This window comes from Marmota monax, unplaced genomic scaffold (assembly GCF_021218885.2).
Source record: "Marmota monax isolate L192 unplaced genomic scaffold, Marmota_monax_Labrador192_F-V1.1 WCK01_AAM20220418_F8-fsc00056, whole genome shotgun sequence".
Lineage (NCBI taxonomy): Eukaryota > Metazoa > Chordata > Mammalia > Rodentia > Sciuridae > Marmota > Marmota monax.
In genome coordinates, this window is record NW_026695212.1 from 5391801 (window position 1) to 5407526 (window position 15726).

The 15726-nt window shown below is 36.4% G+C and overlaps 1 protein-coding gene across 6 annotated transcripts in view; it reads right to left on the reverse strand.

The window, feature by feature from the left end:
• Mdm1 (Mdm1 nuclear protein) overlaps positions 1-15194 on the reverse strand; it is a 32302-nt gene extending 17108 nt beyond the window's left edge. For 3 of the 6 annotated variants that reach the window (XM_046430736.2, XM_058574625.1, XM_046430735.2), the window contains exons 1-7: positions 15021-15182; positions 13932-14046; positions 10093-10463; positions 8900-9034; positions 6591-6758; positions 5156-5259; positions 4978-5077 (exon numbers count right to left, since the gene is read on the reverse strand). In XM_046430736.2, the coding sequence (XP_046286692.1) occupies positions 4978-5077; positions 5156-5259; positions 6591-6758; positions 8900-9034; positions 10093-10463; positions 13932-14046; positions 15021-15038 (1011 nt within the window). In that variant the 5' untranslated portion in view covers positions 15039-15182. Of the gene's footprint in view, positions 1-4977; positions 5078-5155; positions 5260-6590; positions 6759-8899; positions 9035-10092; positions 10464-10704; positions 10946-13931; positions 14047-15020 lie in introns of those variants that run through there. The other 3 variants (XM_058574627.1, XM_058574626.1, XM_046430737.2) reach the window with 3 other exon arrangements.
• Between the last annotated feature and the right edge of the window lie 532 nt (positions 15195-15726).

The following is a 15726-nucleotide window of genomic DNA, read 5'->3' on the forward strand; positions in this document are numbered from 1 at the left end:
GAAGACCCCACTGAGAGAGTTGTGAGTTTCCCTCTCCAAATCCCTCAATTCCCTTAAAATCAGCAATCTCAACTTTTTTAAAAAGGTACTAAGTATACAATTAAAAAGAAATTCCACCACATGATGTACCACCATGAGAATGGGAATGGGATTAATTTGAATAAGTTATACTCCATGTATGGATAATATGTCAAAATATACTCTACTGTCATATATACCTAAAAAGAATTAAAAAAAAGAAATTCCAACAAAATAATAATTATAATATATTCAACAAGATGACAAGATATAAAAAGAATGTTAATGTAATTTGAATTCCCTAATATGCAAAATAACATTTTCATATGAAAAGAAGCCTTATACCCATTGGAAATCCTTTTATTTTATACATTATACTGCCACCTGCTGGCTTCACTAAATACAATTGCACAATGTAAAAAAATAAATACATAGAAGCTTTACCCTCAAAATTTTACTTAAAATCTTTATTTATTCTTGAAAAAACTACAACTTTTTTTAATCATAAAAGTAGACCATTAGCATTAAAAGGCTGTCAGGATATTGTGATAGAAATGTTTTCATTTCACTTAGAGGCAAAAAAAAAAAAAAAAAGAATGAAACTTGGCAATGCAAAAGCACTGAAGAAACATAGCCTCAGTTTCTTAACAAGACACTCTTTTGAAAGCAAAGAGATTGAAAGTGTTACATTTCTAAGGAAATAGACAAAGAAAAAAACAGCACCTATGGCATAAGAAGCCACATGATCCCTGCAAAGCCCTAATGCTCTGAGCTGAACCTGAAAAAGAATCCTAAAGGAGAATTTTAAAAATTGTTTTCTTCACTGCCCCCCAAAAATCCAAGTATGCTCATTTTTCATTTCTTTCAACTCCTGCACTTTAAAGAAAATATCTTGTAGGGGGTTTGTAATTAATAGAACTGAAACACATGGGTTGTCTGTTGAATGTCTAACTAGTGTATCTGAATGCACAGCAACCGTGTTATACAGTGCCTTGACATACTCCTGATTGTTATGTCTAAGAAATACATTCCACATGCTTCATGGCCTCTCTATTACCTACACAAAGTCTGCATGCTTTAGTATCACTTCCTGCTCTAGTATTCTCAAAGACCTCTTCCATTAACCTATGAACTCCTTGAGTGAGGGGGAAAGTAGCATTTAAGCACTGATTTCATCATAACCTGTTCGAGTATGGATGAGAAGTAGGCCTGAGCTGCAGAGCTAACAGTCAGAGATAAGCAAGAAACTCCCTTGTACTCAATGGGTTTCTAGTCCAATAAAGGAGGCCAACCTGTACCTAAATATTCTAATATTGGCAAGTCTATGTCATAATAAACCAGTGAGCTATAAACTTAAGAAGAGGTTCAAGAGGAGGTCCAATCAGTACCACCACGTGTGAAAGAGTGGAAGGAGCAGTAGAGGAGGCTGCATTCTCTCCATGTGGAAGCAGCTTATTGCTTGTTCAATGAGATAATGGATGAAGAGCCCCTCTATGTACACAGTGATCCAGTTTTGATACCAATCATATTTAGAAAGGAAGGAGAGGAGATAGTTTATAGAAATTCTGTAAAGTTTTAGTTTCCCATTTTTACTGACATTTAAAATTTGATGCATTAAATTTTCTTTATTAGCAATCTTTATGAATAATCTCAGTGCTGATGCTGTTTTCACAAATACAATCCTTTAAACTTCTAGAATTCTAAAACTGAGAAGTTAGGAGGTTGACATCTCCCAAAGTAAAGTGTTCTACTAGAAAGAGAAAACAAAATCAATAATGTAGATTAAGAACGACCCCTACAACCACAACCAGAACCACTAAAAAGAAAAGATATAGGGGCTGGGATGTGGCTCAAGCGCGTATCGCGCTCGCCTGGCATGCATGTGGCCCGGGTTCGATCCTCAGCACCACATATAAACAAAGATGTTGTGTCTGCCGAAAACTAATAAATAAGTATTAAAAATTTAAAAAAAAAAAAGAAAAGATATAAACCATTCCCAACCTAAAACAATATACAAAGATCTTTCTGGGTTAAGTAATGCCATCAGATTATATGATATAAATGCTATAAGTAGGATGTTTTCATTATTTAATTACTTTTTCCAAACTAAGCATTAAATTAAGTCATTTGAAGTTTATATTCAGAAAAATCAAATTCAGAAAACTGGAGGGAAAAAATCTTTTTTCTCAAAAATCATGCCTCAGTTGGGTGCAGTGGCGCACACCTGTAATCCCAGCAGCTCAAAAAGCTGACCTGAACAACTTAACAAGACCCTATCTCAAAATAAAAAAATAGAAATAAAAATAAATCATGCCTCCAAAAAGAGGAGTCACTTTATATCTAGTCCTTACATCTGTCAAATTATGACTCTTGAATGTGGGACTTTATCTTCAAAGTCCTTCTTGTCCTATTCTAATGTGTCCTCACATTACCTCAACCAATGTTTGCTAACCAAAAGATCACCGAACAATCGAGCAAAAAATAAATTTAACACAATTCAGTAATTTTTCTGAGGGCAAGGATCTAACAATTGCAACTCTTGGTTGTTATTATTTCTCTTAGCTGTTATTAAAAATAATCCTTTAAATAAGTACTTCATAAAACAACTGTATAAGTGATTATATTACAGAGATGACAAACATAAAACACCTGACAAAGCCTACCACTAAGGTATTAAGTGAAGAGGTACTTGGGACTTAGGACAAAACACCCAGTGACTTGACGATAAATACCACATTTCCACAATATAAAAGAAAACGAAGATGATATGTGGACTTGAAAACTGTAACATGACTCAAAAAGTGACAATATTTTCATGATAAAGGTCACTTATGTCAAAGTGCATTCAAAGAATATGAATGGTGCATTAAATATTAGGAAGGGAAGTGACAGAGAACCTTATATTTAGGCACGTCATTATCAGCCACATACAGTAAATATCTTTGGGTGGTGGTGAGGGATCTAAGATTTTAAATAAAATATGGCCTACATTAAATGTCTATAACCTGGTTAACAAAAACTTACTAATATCACTGACCACTAACTTATTAGAGAAAATTTTTAATTCCTTTCAAATTCCAATTTACTTTTAAAAATTATTTTTCTCAAAGAACTTAAGACAAACTATGCTTCTAGTTTAAATATTTACAAATAGCAATAGCAATTAATAAATCAAACAGTTGATTACAAGATATCACAACAGGAAACCTTGAAAATAATATATTAAATTTACAACAAAGTTCCCTTCAATCATGGAAATATCAGGAATTTTATCTTTTCAAGACTTCAACATAACAATCCTCTCAGTCCATTAAATGTTTAGACATGAGGCCTAAATACCAATTCATCTTAGTGTAAAGATGTCTCAGAGACTAGGAGATAATCTTTCCAAAACAAGAGCTTCTCACCATCTCCCTCTAGTAAAGTGCCCAAGCATGACAGGTCAGCAGCCAACCCTATTGTAGTGGCCACCTCAGTGACCATATGTGTTCTGCCTGTGTCCTTGACTTTTCCCCTGGCCCCATCACAGAGCACAGAATTCCTTGCCAAGATCTGGGACACTCATAAACAGCTCAAGAGTTTAGCTGAAGGAAGTATTATGATAAGTGAAATAAGCTAAACTCTGAAAGTCAAAGGTCAATAAGTACTTTAGAAAATAATTTTATGTGTTTTATCTCATGTGGAAGTTAGAGCAAAAAAATAAAAGCAGTGAGTGGTAGGTGGGGCAGGAGAGGGGGATCTCATGAAAATGGAAAGGAGACCAGTAGAATAGAGGAAGGGAACCAGTAAGAGGGAGGAAAGGAGAGAGAGGGAGGAATTGGGAAACAAAACTGACCAAATTGCATTGTTATATTGTATACACATACAAATATGTAAAAACAAATCCCACTATTCTGTACAATTAGAATGCACCAACAAAAGAAGATAATAAAAAATACAACAATAAAAAATAATTTAGTTGCCTTGATTCTTCTTCCATCAGGGCTGCTTTTGATGCTCAACTTTTTAATTTGATTTCACTAGGGTGAACAGATGAATGCTGCCCCAGATAAAATCTGGGACAGCTGGAGCTTTGTGTCTTACTCTGCCTATACTACCACTGAGCCATGATCAGGTAGAAAAGCACCAAGAGCAACCATGGTAGAAGATTAATCAAGTAACTCCTAGAACTAATCAAAGCCCAGAAGAGGCCAAGAAATGAGTCTGGGAGCTGCCAGTTTAAAGAACCAGAAGCTCAAAGTGCCAGCACCTTCACTAGGAGTGAAGCTCTCTCTTTAGAATGTTGGGGGAAGAAGAATGTTCACCAATATCTAACAAAAAATGTTTTAATTTAGTTTATGCACACAGAAAAGGAAGGAAAAAAAAACTTTCAAGATACGGTTTTACAGATACTAATTAAATGATAACTAGAAGAGCGCCTTTGCTTATCCTTTGCCTATTAGAAATGCCACACAAGTAACAATTCTCAGTTTTAAGGAATAATTACCCTTTCCTCAGACCTATCTTTAGATCCCCAAAGTTTCTTTCTCCCTTATATCAGGGTACCCCAACACTAAAACTCAAACTTCTAAGAACTCAGGCTTCACCTTCCTTTTGCCTAGAGACAATAATGGTACATACACACTGACTGGAGGTTTGAATGTCATAAAAGAATCAAATCTATGGTGCTACAATTCTGTAAATTGAATTTATTAAAATAATCAAATGTTTTATTGCAAAAAAAATTTTAACTTTAAACAGGTTAATAATAAATATTAATCTCTAGCAAGACTTTTGTTATAAAAATAGTAAACACATTGATAAATTATATTCTAATGCATACAGCTTGAAGTTCCTGATATTTTTAGTGCTATACTCTAAAAGTATGCTATAGTGCATCTTTAAGTCTCTGTTATTAAAACTCATTATGAAATTAAATTGGTACACAGACAGAAAGCAAAGGAGAAATTACATACTCACCTGATCTGGCACATTTTCCTTCGCACATGTCCAAGCTCCACCTTTATATAAATACTGAGCTGGGCTCAGAAATTTTGCTTTATACTCAGAATTCACCTTCCTAACAGAGAGGAAATGAAGGTAAATATTCCACTACGTTCACCATCTAAATACCATGATACTTTTCTAAAATACATACCCAAGCCTCTGATGTCTCCAAGGAGCAAGCTTCTTTTTAGGCTGGTTTGAGTCCTTCGATGCCATCTCTGCTTCTAATTTTAAAAGATCATCTGTTTTATTACACTAAAATGGAAATAATTTAAGATTTTATGCTTCAAATATATTATAAAGTAAAAACACAGATGTTATAAAGTTAAGCATGGATATTATATTCCATTTCTGTTTTTAGAAGCAGGCTTTAAACACTAAAGATAACAGAAGTCATAACAAATCAACAAGTTTTGAAACCAATACATCTAGTTAGTTTCAGGGAATATAACACAGGATATGGTTTCATTTTCTAACGAGAAACAATTTAGACCCTTTGCTAGGGAAGATTAACAAATACACATCTAAATAATCGAACTTAATGTTACTACATATTGAAGAGTGATTGCAGATTTCTTTGACGTTCTAGATTCACATTTAATTGTTACAGTAATTAAATGTAAATTCTGATGAATAAGTTACCACAATGCTTTACTGAGTAACTTAACATTTTTCCCAAAGAATGTCACAGTTAAAAAAAAAAAAATCCAAATACATACACACATATAATTTTACTTTTAGTCACACACTTATTATAGAAACCATAAAGTATCAGGTTATCAACATTACAGGAGACTCAAAAATAACATTTATATTTCATTTTCCTGTCATTTATGATTTTAGTCTGATGCTGTTACTTAAAATGGGTATAATTTCACATACTGAAGCAAATGTTATACTGTGTATAACTGTTATATTGTGTATAAGTGATGTGAATTATACTAGTTATAACTTAGCATGCTAAGGTTTTGGTTTAAAACACATGTGTATGTGTTTCTGTTTAATTTCTATTACTTAATTTACAATATGTGTTTATTTTTCCTGTTATACTTACAGCTTACATTACTGTAAGGTCAATCATTTGATATCAGATAGTATACTTACCTGCTGTATTGCTAAGAGTTTGTCACACTACATTATTTTTGGGGGTAGGGGGTGCTAGCAACTGAACTCTGGGACACTCGACCACTGAGCCACATCCCCACCCCGATTTTGTATTTTATTTAGAGACAGGGTCTCACTGAATTACTTAGTGCCTTGCTTTTGCTGAGGCTGGCTTTGAGCTTGATATACTCCTGCCTCAGTCTCCCTAGTCCCTGGGATTATCAGTGTGCACCACCGAACCCAGCCATATTATTTTTAATTACTTATATATATATGTGTCCCACTAGCCTAGGAGCTGCTTGGGACTTGGTGTGTTTGTCATCCCTGTAGTCTCTGCACTGACCCAGTGCCTGGCTCCAAGTGAGTACTTGATGAGCATCTGACATATGATGAACAAATAAATAAATGCACTTGCAAAGAAAAGAAAGAAGGGATCTAATCATGGGGATTTGTTTGTTTGAAGGTTAAGAATCAATGAATACCTTCTTTTCAGGAGATACTGTTTCAAGATTTTCGTTTTCTTTCAAATCATTTCTTAATTTTGGTTCTTTCACTGGAGATAAACCTTTGAAATTTCTTTTGTATTCAGTTTCATGGACAATTGAATTACCTTTGAATTGTGGAACAAATTGGGCTTTATTGTGGAAAACCTTAAAACAAAAATTAGTTTAGTTTAGATTTTTTTGTCAGTTAATACAGAACTTAGGTCTTTGCTTTTTAAAAAAAAATCATATATAAAGTTGAATTATAGGATTAAAAAAAGCAAAATTATATATGACTGTCATTTCACTTCATATGTCTAATCCAAAGGTCAAATTTCCATATTCTTAATTACATTTTAAATAATAGTAACTGTAATCAAAATAATGCTTAAGACAAAATAAGTAATAAACCACACTTGTGTTTTATCTTTTCTTCCCATTTACCTACCTCCAACCTCCCGTAAGTAAAATAGAAATATTTGAATTATATAAATAAAATTGTAATTGTTTTTGTACAAGTTTTGTCCCTCCTTTACATAAATTTTCTCTTCTTATAACAATATAAAATTCTTAATATTTTGAATACCAGATGTGTTTGATTGAGTTTTTCCATTGCTTACTTATTTTTACCTTTTTCGTTAAGCAAGAAAAAAATTCGGGAAATTACATTAAATGTTTCATTTTATCCTTAATGTTTTATCATATGGTTTCAATCTTATGGTATATAACCACTGATTACAAGGAAGTCAAATGGAATAAGTAGGAGTTCAAGTAAGTTCTACAGTACTGTTACTTTAAAATGCTGAACAGCACATCTTCATTCAGATCTAATCCAAGCAGTACGCCTTTTTTAATACAAGACAACCTCAAGGACTTTTCAGCCGAAAACTGTTCTGACTCCTTTACATATTTAATATAAGACATCCTTTCAGAGGACAGGTGTCTGATAAAATAGAACTGAATAGCTCTATTAGAGGTTCCATCAACAAGTAATGAAAGCTTATCATAGAGCTCTTCAAGTCACAGACCCTGAAACTGATATGCTTTTGACTTACAAAGAACATTTGCTTCCAAAAGAATTCTTTAAAACCCTCACTAACGAAAGTAATAAGATTACTAGTGAAGATATTGCTATTGATTTATTTCATGTTGTACTTTTGATACTATAAAAATAACATTTCTACACAATGCGTTCGCTAACATGTAAAACTTGTCAATATGGTTCTGATTTGAATCAACTTTAGTTTATGCCTCAAATATTCCATGAAAACTGAACAATTACAATTTTCAGGTCATAAAGTAGTTTTCTTAGGTACTTAAAATCCAAGAATATCTGTGAATAAGCAGAAGAAGTACTAAACCTATTTATTAGGTTAATATGTTCTTAAAATGTTATAAGTTTCAATAAGCCCAAAACTGCCACAATGTATGCAGTCACTGGTATTATTATTTTAGTGTAAGATGAATGACACTGTTGTCCTGCAGAATCCAACTATCCTCTCCTCTTAATTTTTAGAGGTATATAAAGTATACAAGTGAATGTTGCAGTACAGGAAAAAATGAATGTGAGGGGGTGTGAAACAGTGTGTGTATTTAATCAAGACAAACACAAAGACCAGGAAAAAGAAAAGGCTAAGTTCTCAAGGGTCCTGGAAGTAGAGCTATTTCCTACCTAGGCCTGGAAGTATGGTTAAGAAAATAAACAAGGGTTCAGATCCTAAGAAATATCTAGAAGATGATAGCAATAAAACAGCAGAATATCTAAAATTGTGCAAGAGTATAATGAAATCTAATATCACATTTTGAATTTTATAAACTGTCAATTATTATTATTATTCACCTGATACAAAAACAAAATTACGTATCTTGTGTTACTTTAGTGATTTTATATTTATTAAAATATATATCCGAACTAGTTATGTCTTTCTTAAAAGACAGAAAAATGCAAAAATATTAGTCAACTAAGCATAGCATTTTAGAATAAAATCAACGTAATGAAATTTTTTAGTAAAAAAATCTCTTAGCATGCAAAAACTTTCCAGTTCCCCAAGTTTTCATTACCCTGTCTCATAATTAGTGTATGTGATGGATCTGGCAACAATGATCATCAGTAGCCTAGGACACTATAATATTACTGCTATAAATCATAAGTAGTAAAGAGGATTTTAGCAAAACTCTCATTCTGTTTTCTAGAACCTACCTCAGGGCCTACATAAGTACCAAATTTCTTTTGGCTTTTAATTCTATGTAAATTTACATCACTACATCAGATGATGATACTTAAAAATGTATTATATCCTTTAAACTACCTCATTGGCTGCAAACACTGGAACAGTTTCTTTAGAGGTCTTCCAAACAAACTGCCTTTGATATTCAGAATTTCTCAAGGCATTATGTGAAGGAACAACTGTCAATCCAGCTTTCTTACATAGAAGTCTATCCACCTGTTAGAAGAGAAAAAAAAAATCACTCAAAGCCGTTAAAAATTTGTACTCAAACTTTCTTTTCAATTGTGCTTAGAAACACAAAAAAGAAATCTATCCTCTTTAACAAGTTTTTAGGGCTACGTCACAGCATTACTAACTATATGCACATTATTGTGCAGCAAACTTTAAAACTTTTAAATGATCTTTAAACTGTTAAACTATTTCAAATTCCACTCTTAATACTGTCGATGGACTATTATGCACCCCAGAAAAAGGCAGCATCTCTCAGTCCCTTCCTATCAATCACTCATAATTAAATCTATTACAAAAAAAAAAGTATCTTTTCTAATCCACACATTATTTATATGGACACCCACTTCCCCTGCCCACCAGACTCACACATCACCTTCCTTGATTCCCCTGTACCCCTAGTTTTCTCAACAAGCCATAGATTCTTCTCCAGCACTCTGAAGTGCCTCTGCAGAGTTCCAGTCAGTGGTGGACATGAAACAAGGAAGGAGCCATGGATTGAAGGCAATGAGATCCCACAAAGGAGCCCCTGAGCTTCTGCTTATGTGCTCACAGGGAACAGTGGCAGGCCAGCTGTGACAAAAGAGAACAGAACTGCAAGATCTTTAACAGCCAGCCAGAACTCTCCTTCCTTTTGCATTTGGTCAACTGAGATTCTGTTTGTTTTCTTGCTGGTATACAATAAGAAACTGAAATGGGGATGGGTAGAAGTCAGCTCAGTACCTCTGCCAGAAGTAATGGCCTACTCCCCTTTCTGTCTCAACTTAATCTCTCCCTTAGGACTCAGGTGCCAATTTTGATGACTAAAATCCAGAGGCAGGCTGTTCACCCAATGAAGGCCTATCCTAGTAAAACCAATTCAAAATATCAAGTATGAAGAATAGAACCATTCATACTAACTGAAGTCAACAGCCTCTTTATCAACTATACCACAGACAAAAAACAAGGGAAAATTTTTAAACACAAAATGTAATATTAGTAAGGTGATGTTAAAACCAATAAAGAATTCTAGGCTTCTGAAAAAAAAGCACAATGAATATGCCTACCCCATCATCTACATTTTCGGAAAGAAGCTTGGTAGAATGTTCCAGTTCCACATTTTCATTAACCGGTACATGGTTTGCTATTACATCCTCGTTCTTTTCCACAGCACATGAAGCTCCTTCAGATCTGGAGTCTGCAGAATGAGATCTGGTTCTCTTGGGAACCCTGGAGCCCTCTAGTGAGAGAACTTTTTCTTGGTTTACATTGTTTTGTTTCATCTCTTGTGATTTTGGTATTTCTGGGACTTTAGGTTCTGGTGATACAATCACATCATTCTTTGAGATAGCTCCATTCCACTCCAGAGATTTTGAAACCTGTGTGTCATGGTAAGGGACTCTTCTTTTGGAAATAAAACTTGGCTCTTTGGTGATCCCTACAAAACACAGTATGCAAAAATAGCTACCAAACCACAAAGTTACAAAGAAAACTCTTAATAATACCTATGAAAGAAGAAATGGAATTTAAAATTCAGTTAGAGATATATATACATATACACACAATTTCCTTCAGAATCAGGATATAAAGCTAAGTATATTTTTCAACATAAAATATTTAATTTTGCTTTATCAAAGTATTAAAAGCTTAACCATAACCAAAAATTAAAAATTGGGGTCACAATGCTCAGGTTATCTTTACACAAGTCACTAGAATCGAAAGGTGAACAGATTGGCAAGCCAGCGAGGACATGTTGCCTCCGTCTCTAATTACTTTCCTGTTCTACTTAATAGGACAATGGGCCCTGGTCTGTCAAAATTTGGAACTCTGCACAAAGCTTCTCTTATGCAGAGCAGACCCAAATGAGAAGGGATGGAATGTCATTATGCTGGATCGTGGTTCTACTTTTGCCTTGATTTCCTGAGCAGCAGAAATAATGAATCCTTTCAACGAGAGTTAAGATATGACTTCTCTATACTTCTGTCTGGCAAGCAAATGTCCAGAAACTTCACCATCTACTGAGGTAAAAGAAGCTCTGTAAATGACAGCACTGAGACACTGGCCTAGTTTGGAGTCATTCTTTAAAGAGAAAGAAGACTGCTGCAGAGAGGGGAAGAGGGTGAAGATCAGAAATGGAAGAAAAAGGAAGGCAGACAGAGAATTGGTGACAAGATAAAACCAAGAGCTCCATCACCACTATCACAAATGTGTTAGCTGTCAACCCAGAGTTCCTGTCCTTACCGGCTTCCCTAGACCAATGGCCTCCAAATGGATAAGGTTAAGACTTCCCAGGGGAATAAACAGAAATGAACACCTTCCAGATCCTCATCCAATCCATATGTGCTCTTGCTTTACACTGATCTATGCCAAGAGCTGCATCTGCCACCTGCAGTTCCATTCCCACTGCCCCTTTGATAATCACCCTATTCCTACTTTACAAAAGACAGACATGCCTCACAACCCACTGAAACTTACTATGATGCATCACCCCCCGGTATAACAAAATCTCAAGGGTGGGGAGACAAGGGGACAATCAAGAAAGCATAATTCCCAGGGGAGAATAGATGACAGGAAAAGCACAGGCAGACTTGAAATAACAAAGGAATGGCATCTTATTAAATACACTTTCACATCTTTTCCATCCACCTATCTTAGAATTAAAATTCAGACACATGAGAAGGATGTCATGTGAAATTAACTTTTGGTTCATTAACTTTGAACCAAAAGATAGTTAATTTTTTTTTTTTCTCACAGGAAATACCTAGTTTGGCTGGTCAGTTTGCCAGTGAGAAATGACTTTGTCAATTACATAAGGAATATTTTCCATAAATTGAATGAGCTAAGTTGGCAGCCCCATGTTTTAACAAAATATACGTAAAACATCTATTCAATATCCAATATGCCAGAAAGTACTCTCCTATAAACTATTTATAAAAAACATAAATAAAAATAAATGAATATCAATTTAAAAATGTATGAGAGTGGATAGCAAGATTTTCTAAATTCTTTTAGGAAGTATGAAAGCAAAAAAATTTGAAGAACACTGCCTTAGACTTCTGTTTTAATACAAAGTCAGGATTTGGGTAGGTGCACCAAATGTAAAGGGAAGATTCTCAAGTAGACTGACCCTTGTCTCCCAGAGCCAGCAAATCCCAGGGTAATAAACACAGAATGTTAAAAGAATGTACATTCAGTCCTATGCAAAACTACCACTGTTCCCTGCTAACCTCCCACCTCCATTTCTGAGCTCTGGCTTCACCCTTTGCCCTTACTTAAAAGTCCCATTGACATTCCCCCCCCTAGACCATTCCTTCCTTTTAAACATACATTGTTCAAAAGTGGCTTTGTTCCCAGGGTCTCCTTTTATCACTGTCCCTTAAAATGTAGTTGATCTAAGTTAAAATATTATGGGAGCAACTATCTGGCTAAAAATTGTTAACGCTCTTTTCATATCCCTCTGGGCCTTTGGCAGGATATCTACACTTTAAGATTTATTTTGCATTCTTAATATAATGGCACCTTGAAAATGTGGAATTTCTGGTCACTTGGAAAGAGAAGATTATGAGCAGAAGGGTATTCCCAACACCCTCCCAGGGAAGCAAGGGACACCCAAGTCTCTGAAGTCATGTTGGGATAAGCATCCTGATACTTCAGAAGGAATCCTAAAATAGCCACACACTGTAGCCACTCTTCCTTTGTTCCCCAAACCTAATCCTGGAAACACTCCCCATTTTCAATAACTTCCCAACCTTTTTACTCTGCTCATAGGTCTTTCCTTTTCCTGTTTTAAAATCTAACATTTAAGGAACTTAGATACCGCACATCAGTCGTTCTCACAAGTCATCCATGAGGTACCAAGCACTGATCTGTGCATATACACATGCCCTAATAAGCAACATCTCATTTAATACCTTACAACAATCCTATGCTGTGGGTTAAATCTCACTTGGCAAAATGTAGATTTAAATTTAAGTTTATTCATTCATTCAAAAATCAGTTTTAATAAGTAGTCGAGTATTCCAAGGCCCTGAGTTAGGTATTGAGAAGAAACAAGAAGACAGAGCCCTGCTCTCAGAGATATTACACTCTAGTGAGGGAGAAATTAAACAGGGAGATACAGTAAAGTCAGTCTGTCTCTTTTCTATCATGCCTGGGAAAATTGGTCAGGACTCAGAATTCCCTAGGATATGGGGAGGCAGTGTGTGTAATAAGAATGTGACCTTCTGAGTTCATGGGCTCTAAACAAAACAGACTTGATTCCAAATCACGGCTCTGCCATTTACTGTGAACCTGAGGCAAGCCACTTAATCTACACTTCCATTCCTCAAGATTTTGGGAGTGTTCTTCCCCAGGCTAATCCCCTCTCAGTTTTCCCAGTTCAAATGTCACCTCCTTAGAAAAGTCTTCCCCAACTATCAAATCTAAAATGTTTTCCTTCCAATCCACCTGTCTCCCATGTTATCTATCTCACATTCCTACTATTTTATATATAACCTGAAATTTCTGTTTATTTATTGAACTGCTTATTATCTCTATAATTAAGGAACTTTGGTTCAGTGATATAACCCTAGATACTGGGATAGTCTGGGGCCATGGTAAACAAATATTTAAATGTATATTTATTTACTTATTTTAAATATATTTATTTTATTTATTTCTTTGTTTTATTTTTATGTGGTACTGAGGATTGAACTCAGGGCCTTACATGTGTGAGGCAAGATCTCTGCCACTGAGCCACAATGCCAGCCGTAAATGTTTATTTAACAAATATTCGATGAATATTCATCGAATATTTGTTAAATAAATGAATGAGTTAATCAGACCATCTGGATTTTGAATAAATCATTTTGTAAACTAAGTCCAAGGTTTACTAAAGTTATAATGGCTACTAGTTTGATCAACTTACCTAGTTGATCTGATCTAAGTCCAGCCCATGGGTATCTTCGTCCCACCGAGGCATTATAGGAATCTGTCAAATATGACTTTTTCCACAGAAAGTTTCTCTGGTATTCACTCAGTCCCTGTAATGTAAAGTACAATTTGAGTGTAGTGCAATTAATGAAAGTTGATTTAAGGCACACATCAATAAAAAACAACTTCCAAAACTCCGAAGAGTTGAAAGACTCAAGACCAATAATTAAACACAGACAAGCTCCTTAATAATAGTTAATGTTCACCCCAGCCCTGTGCTAAAGAGTTCATGTGTTATATCCTTTAATCCTCACAACCACTTGAGGCACAGCTAGTGGGAATCTGAGAGGCTCCCTTTTGGGCTGGTTCTGTGATTCCAAACTGTGAGTGCATCTGATATCCTGTGGCAACCTAACTCCTCATCACTACCAGGCTCCCACCAAGTACACAATATTCTGAATCATGCCTAGAGGCATTTAATATTTTAATAAAATCAACCAAAGAAAGACAAACTTCCTCCCATTCTGGATATGAGACCTTAAAGGAACTACGGTCAGGATTTATGGAACACTGTGGTCACCTATTATGTTGAAGAGTGCTCTGGTCCCTGAACAGCTACACCGGAACCTTCTAATAAATCCTAAAACAAATGCACAACTATGAAAACTGTGTACTGCCCAAACTCTTTTTACTAATGACCCATTTCTCAACTATTTAGGAGATTCTTACACTTTCAAGTTTTAAAGGAAAGAGGGATTAAACTGTGAGATGGGGTCACAGGTGTCCCAAACTGAAGTCGCTTTTCGTTCCTCCTGTCTCCGCTCCTCGGAATCCCCTCAGATGAATCTGTTCTAATATCATCCAACATCCCCACACACGGTAACTGGGAAGTGTGTGAGAACCATGAAGGGAGTCAGGTAAGAGGAGTGAGCATCCACCAGGGCCGCAGCAGGCAGGCTCGGGGCTGGCCGCCTCGGCGGGGCCAAGATGCGCAGCGCAGGAAACCAGCGCGGCGCCCTCGCCCCGCACCCGCCGGGCCGCGGCTCCCCCCAGCCGCCCTCAGTCTCCGAGACCCCGGCCTCACCTTGAAGCGCACCGGCATGGCTCCGGGCGCTGGAGGCCCCTCCACTCCGACAGTTAACGGGACAAAAAGCCCCGAGGGGGCGGGGCGACAACAGTCGGTTCCCCAGCAAAAGCCGAGGCCTGGCGTCCCCGACTACGCGCCGGCGCACTACGCGCCTCCCTCCTGAGACCTGTCGCTCTGCCTTCCCCGCCCATTTTGAATCTTAAAACCAATCAAGACTCGCAGAGTCCCTCGCCGTCTTTACGATTTGACCAATCAGTGCCCGAAAGGGAGCCACCCACCTCCCTTGCCAAATCCAGAGGGCGATTAGATATGGCGGGCGGAAGGCTGGCCAATGAGGCTCTCGGGATCGGGATGGGCGGAGCCCCGCGGGAGCTTCATCCTAGAAGGGCTCGACCGGTCCAGGATCTGGCTCTGCGCAACAATGGGGTGGGGCGTGCTGGTGGGGTTCGGATGCAGCCGATTTCGCTGGTCCCAGGATCTTGACATCATAAAACATGGAGGGGTTTGCTTCGTTCCAATGCACAACGAAACCAAATGTTTTCTAAAACTGAATGTTTTCAGAAAAGATGTTTGGGGCTATTCAGCTGAAAATTATCCACCTTACACTATTGTCACATCAAAAGGATAGGGTCAAAAAATAAATAAAACTTAGGTTAGAATAAATTTTATTGAAATTCAAAAGGTAAATCGTTGTCTTCCTCCA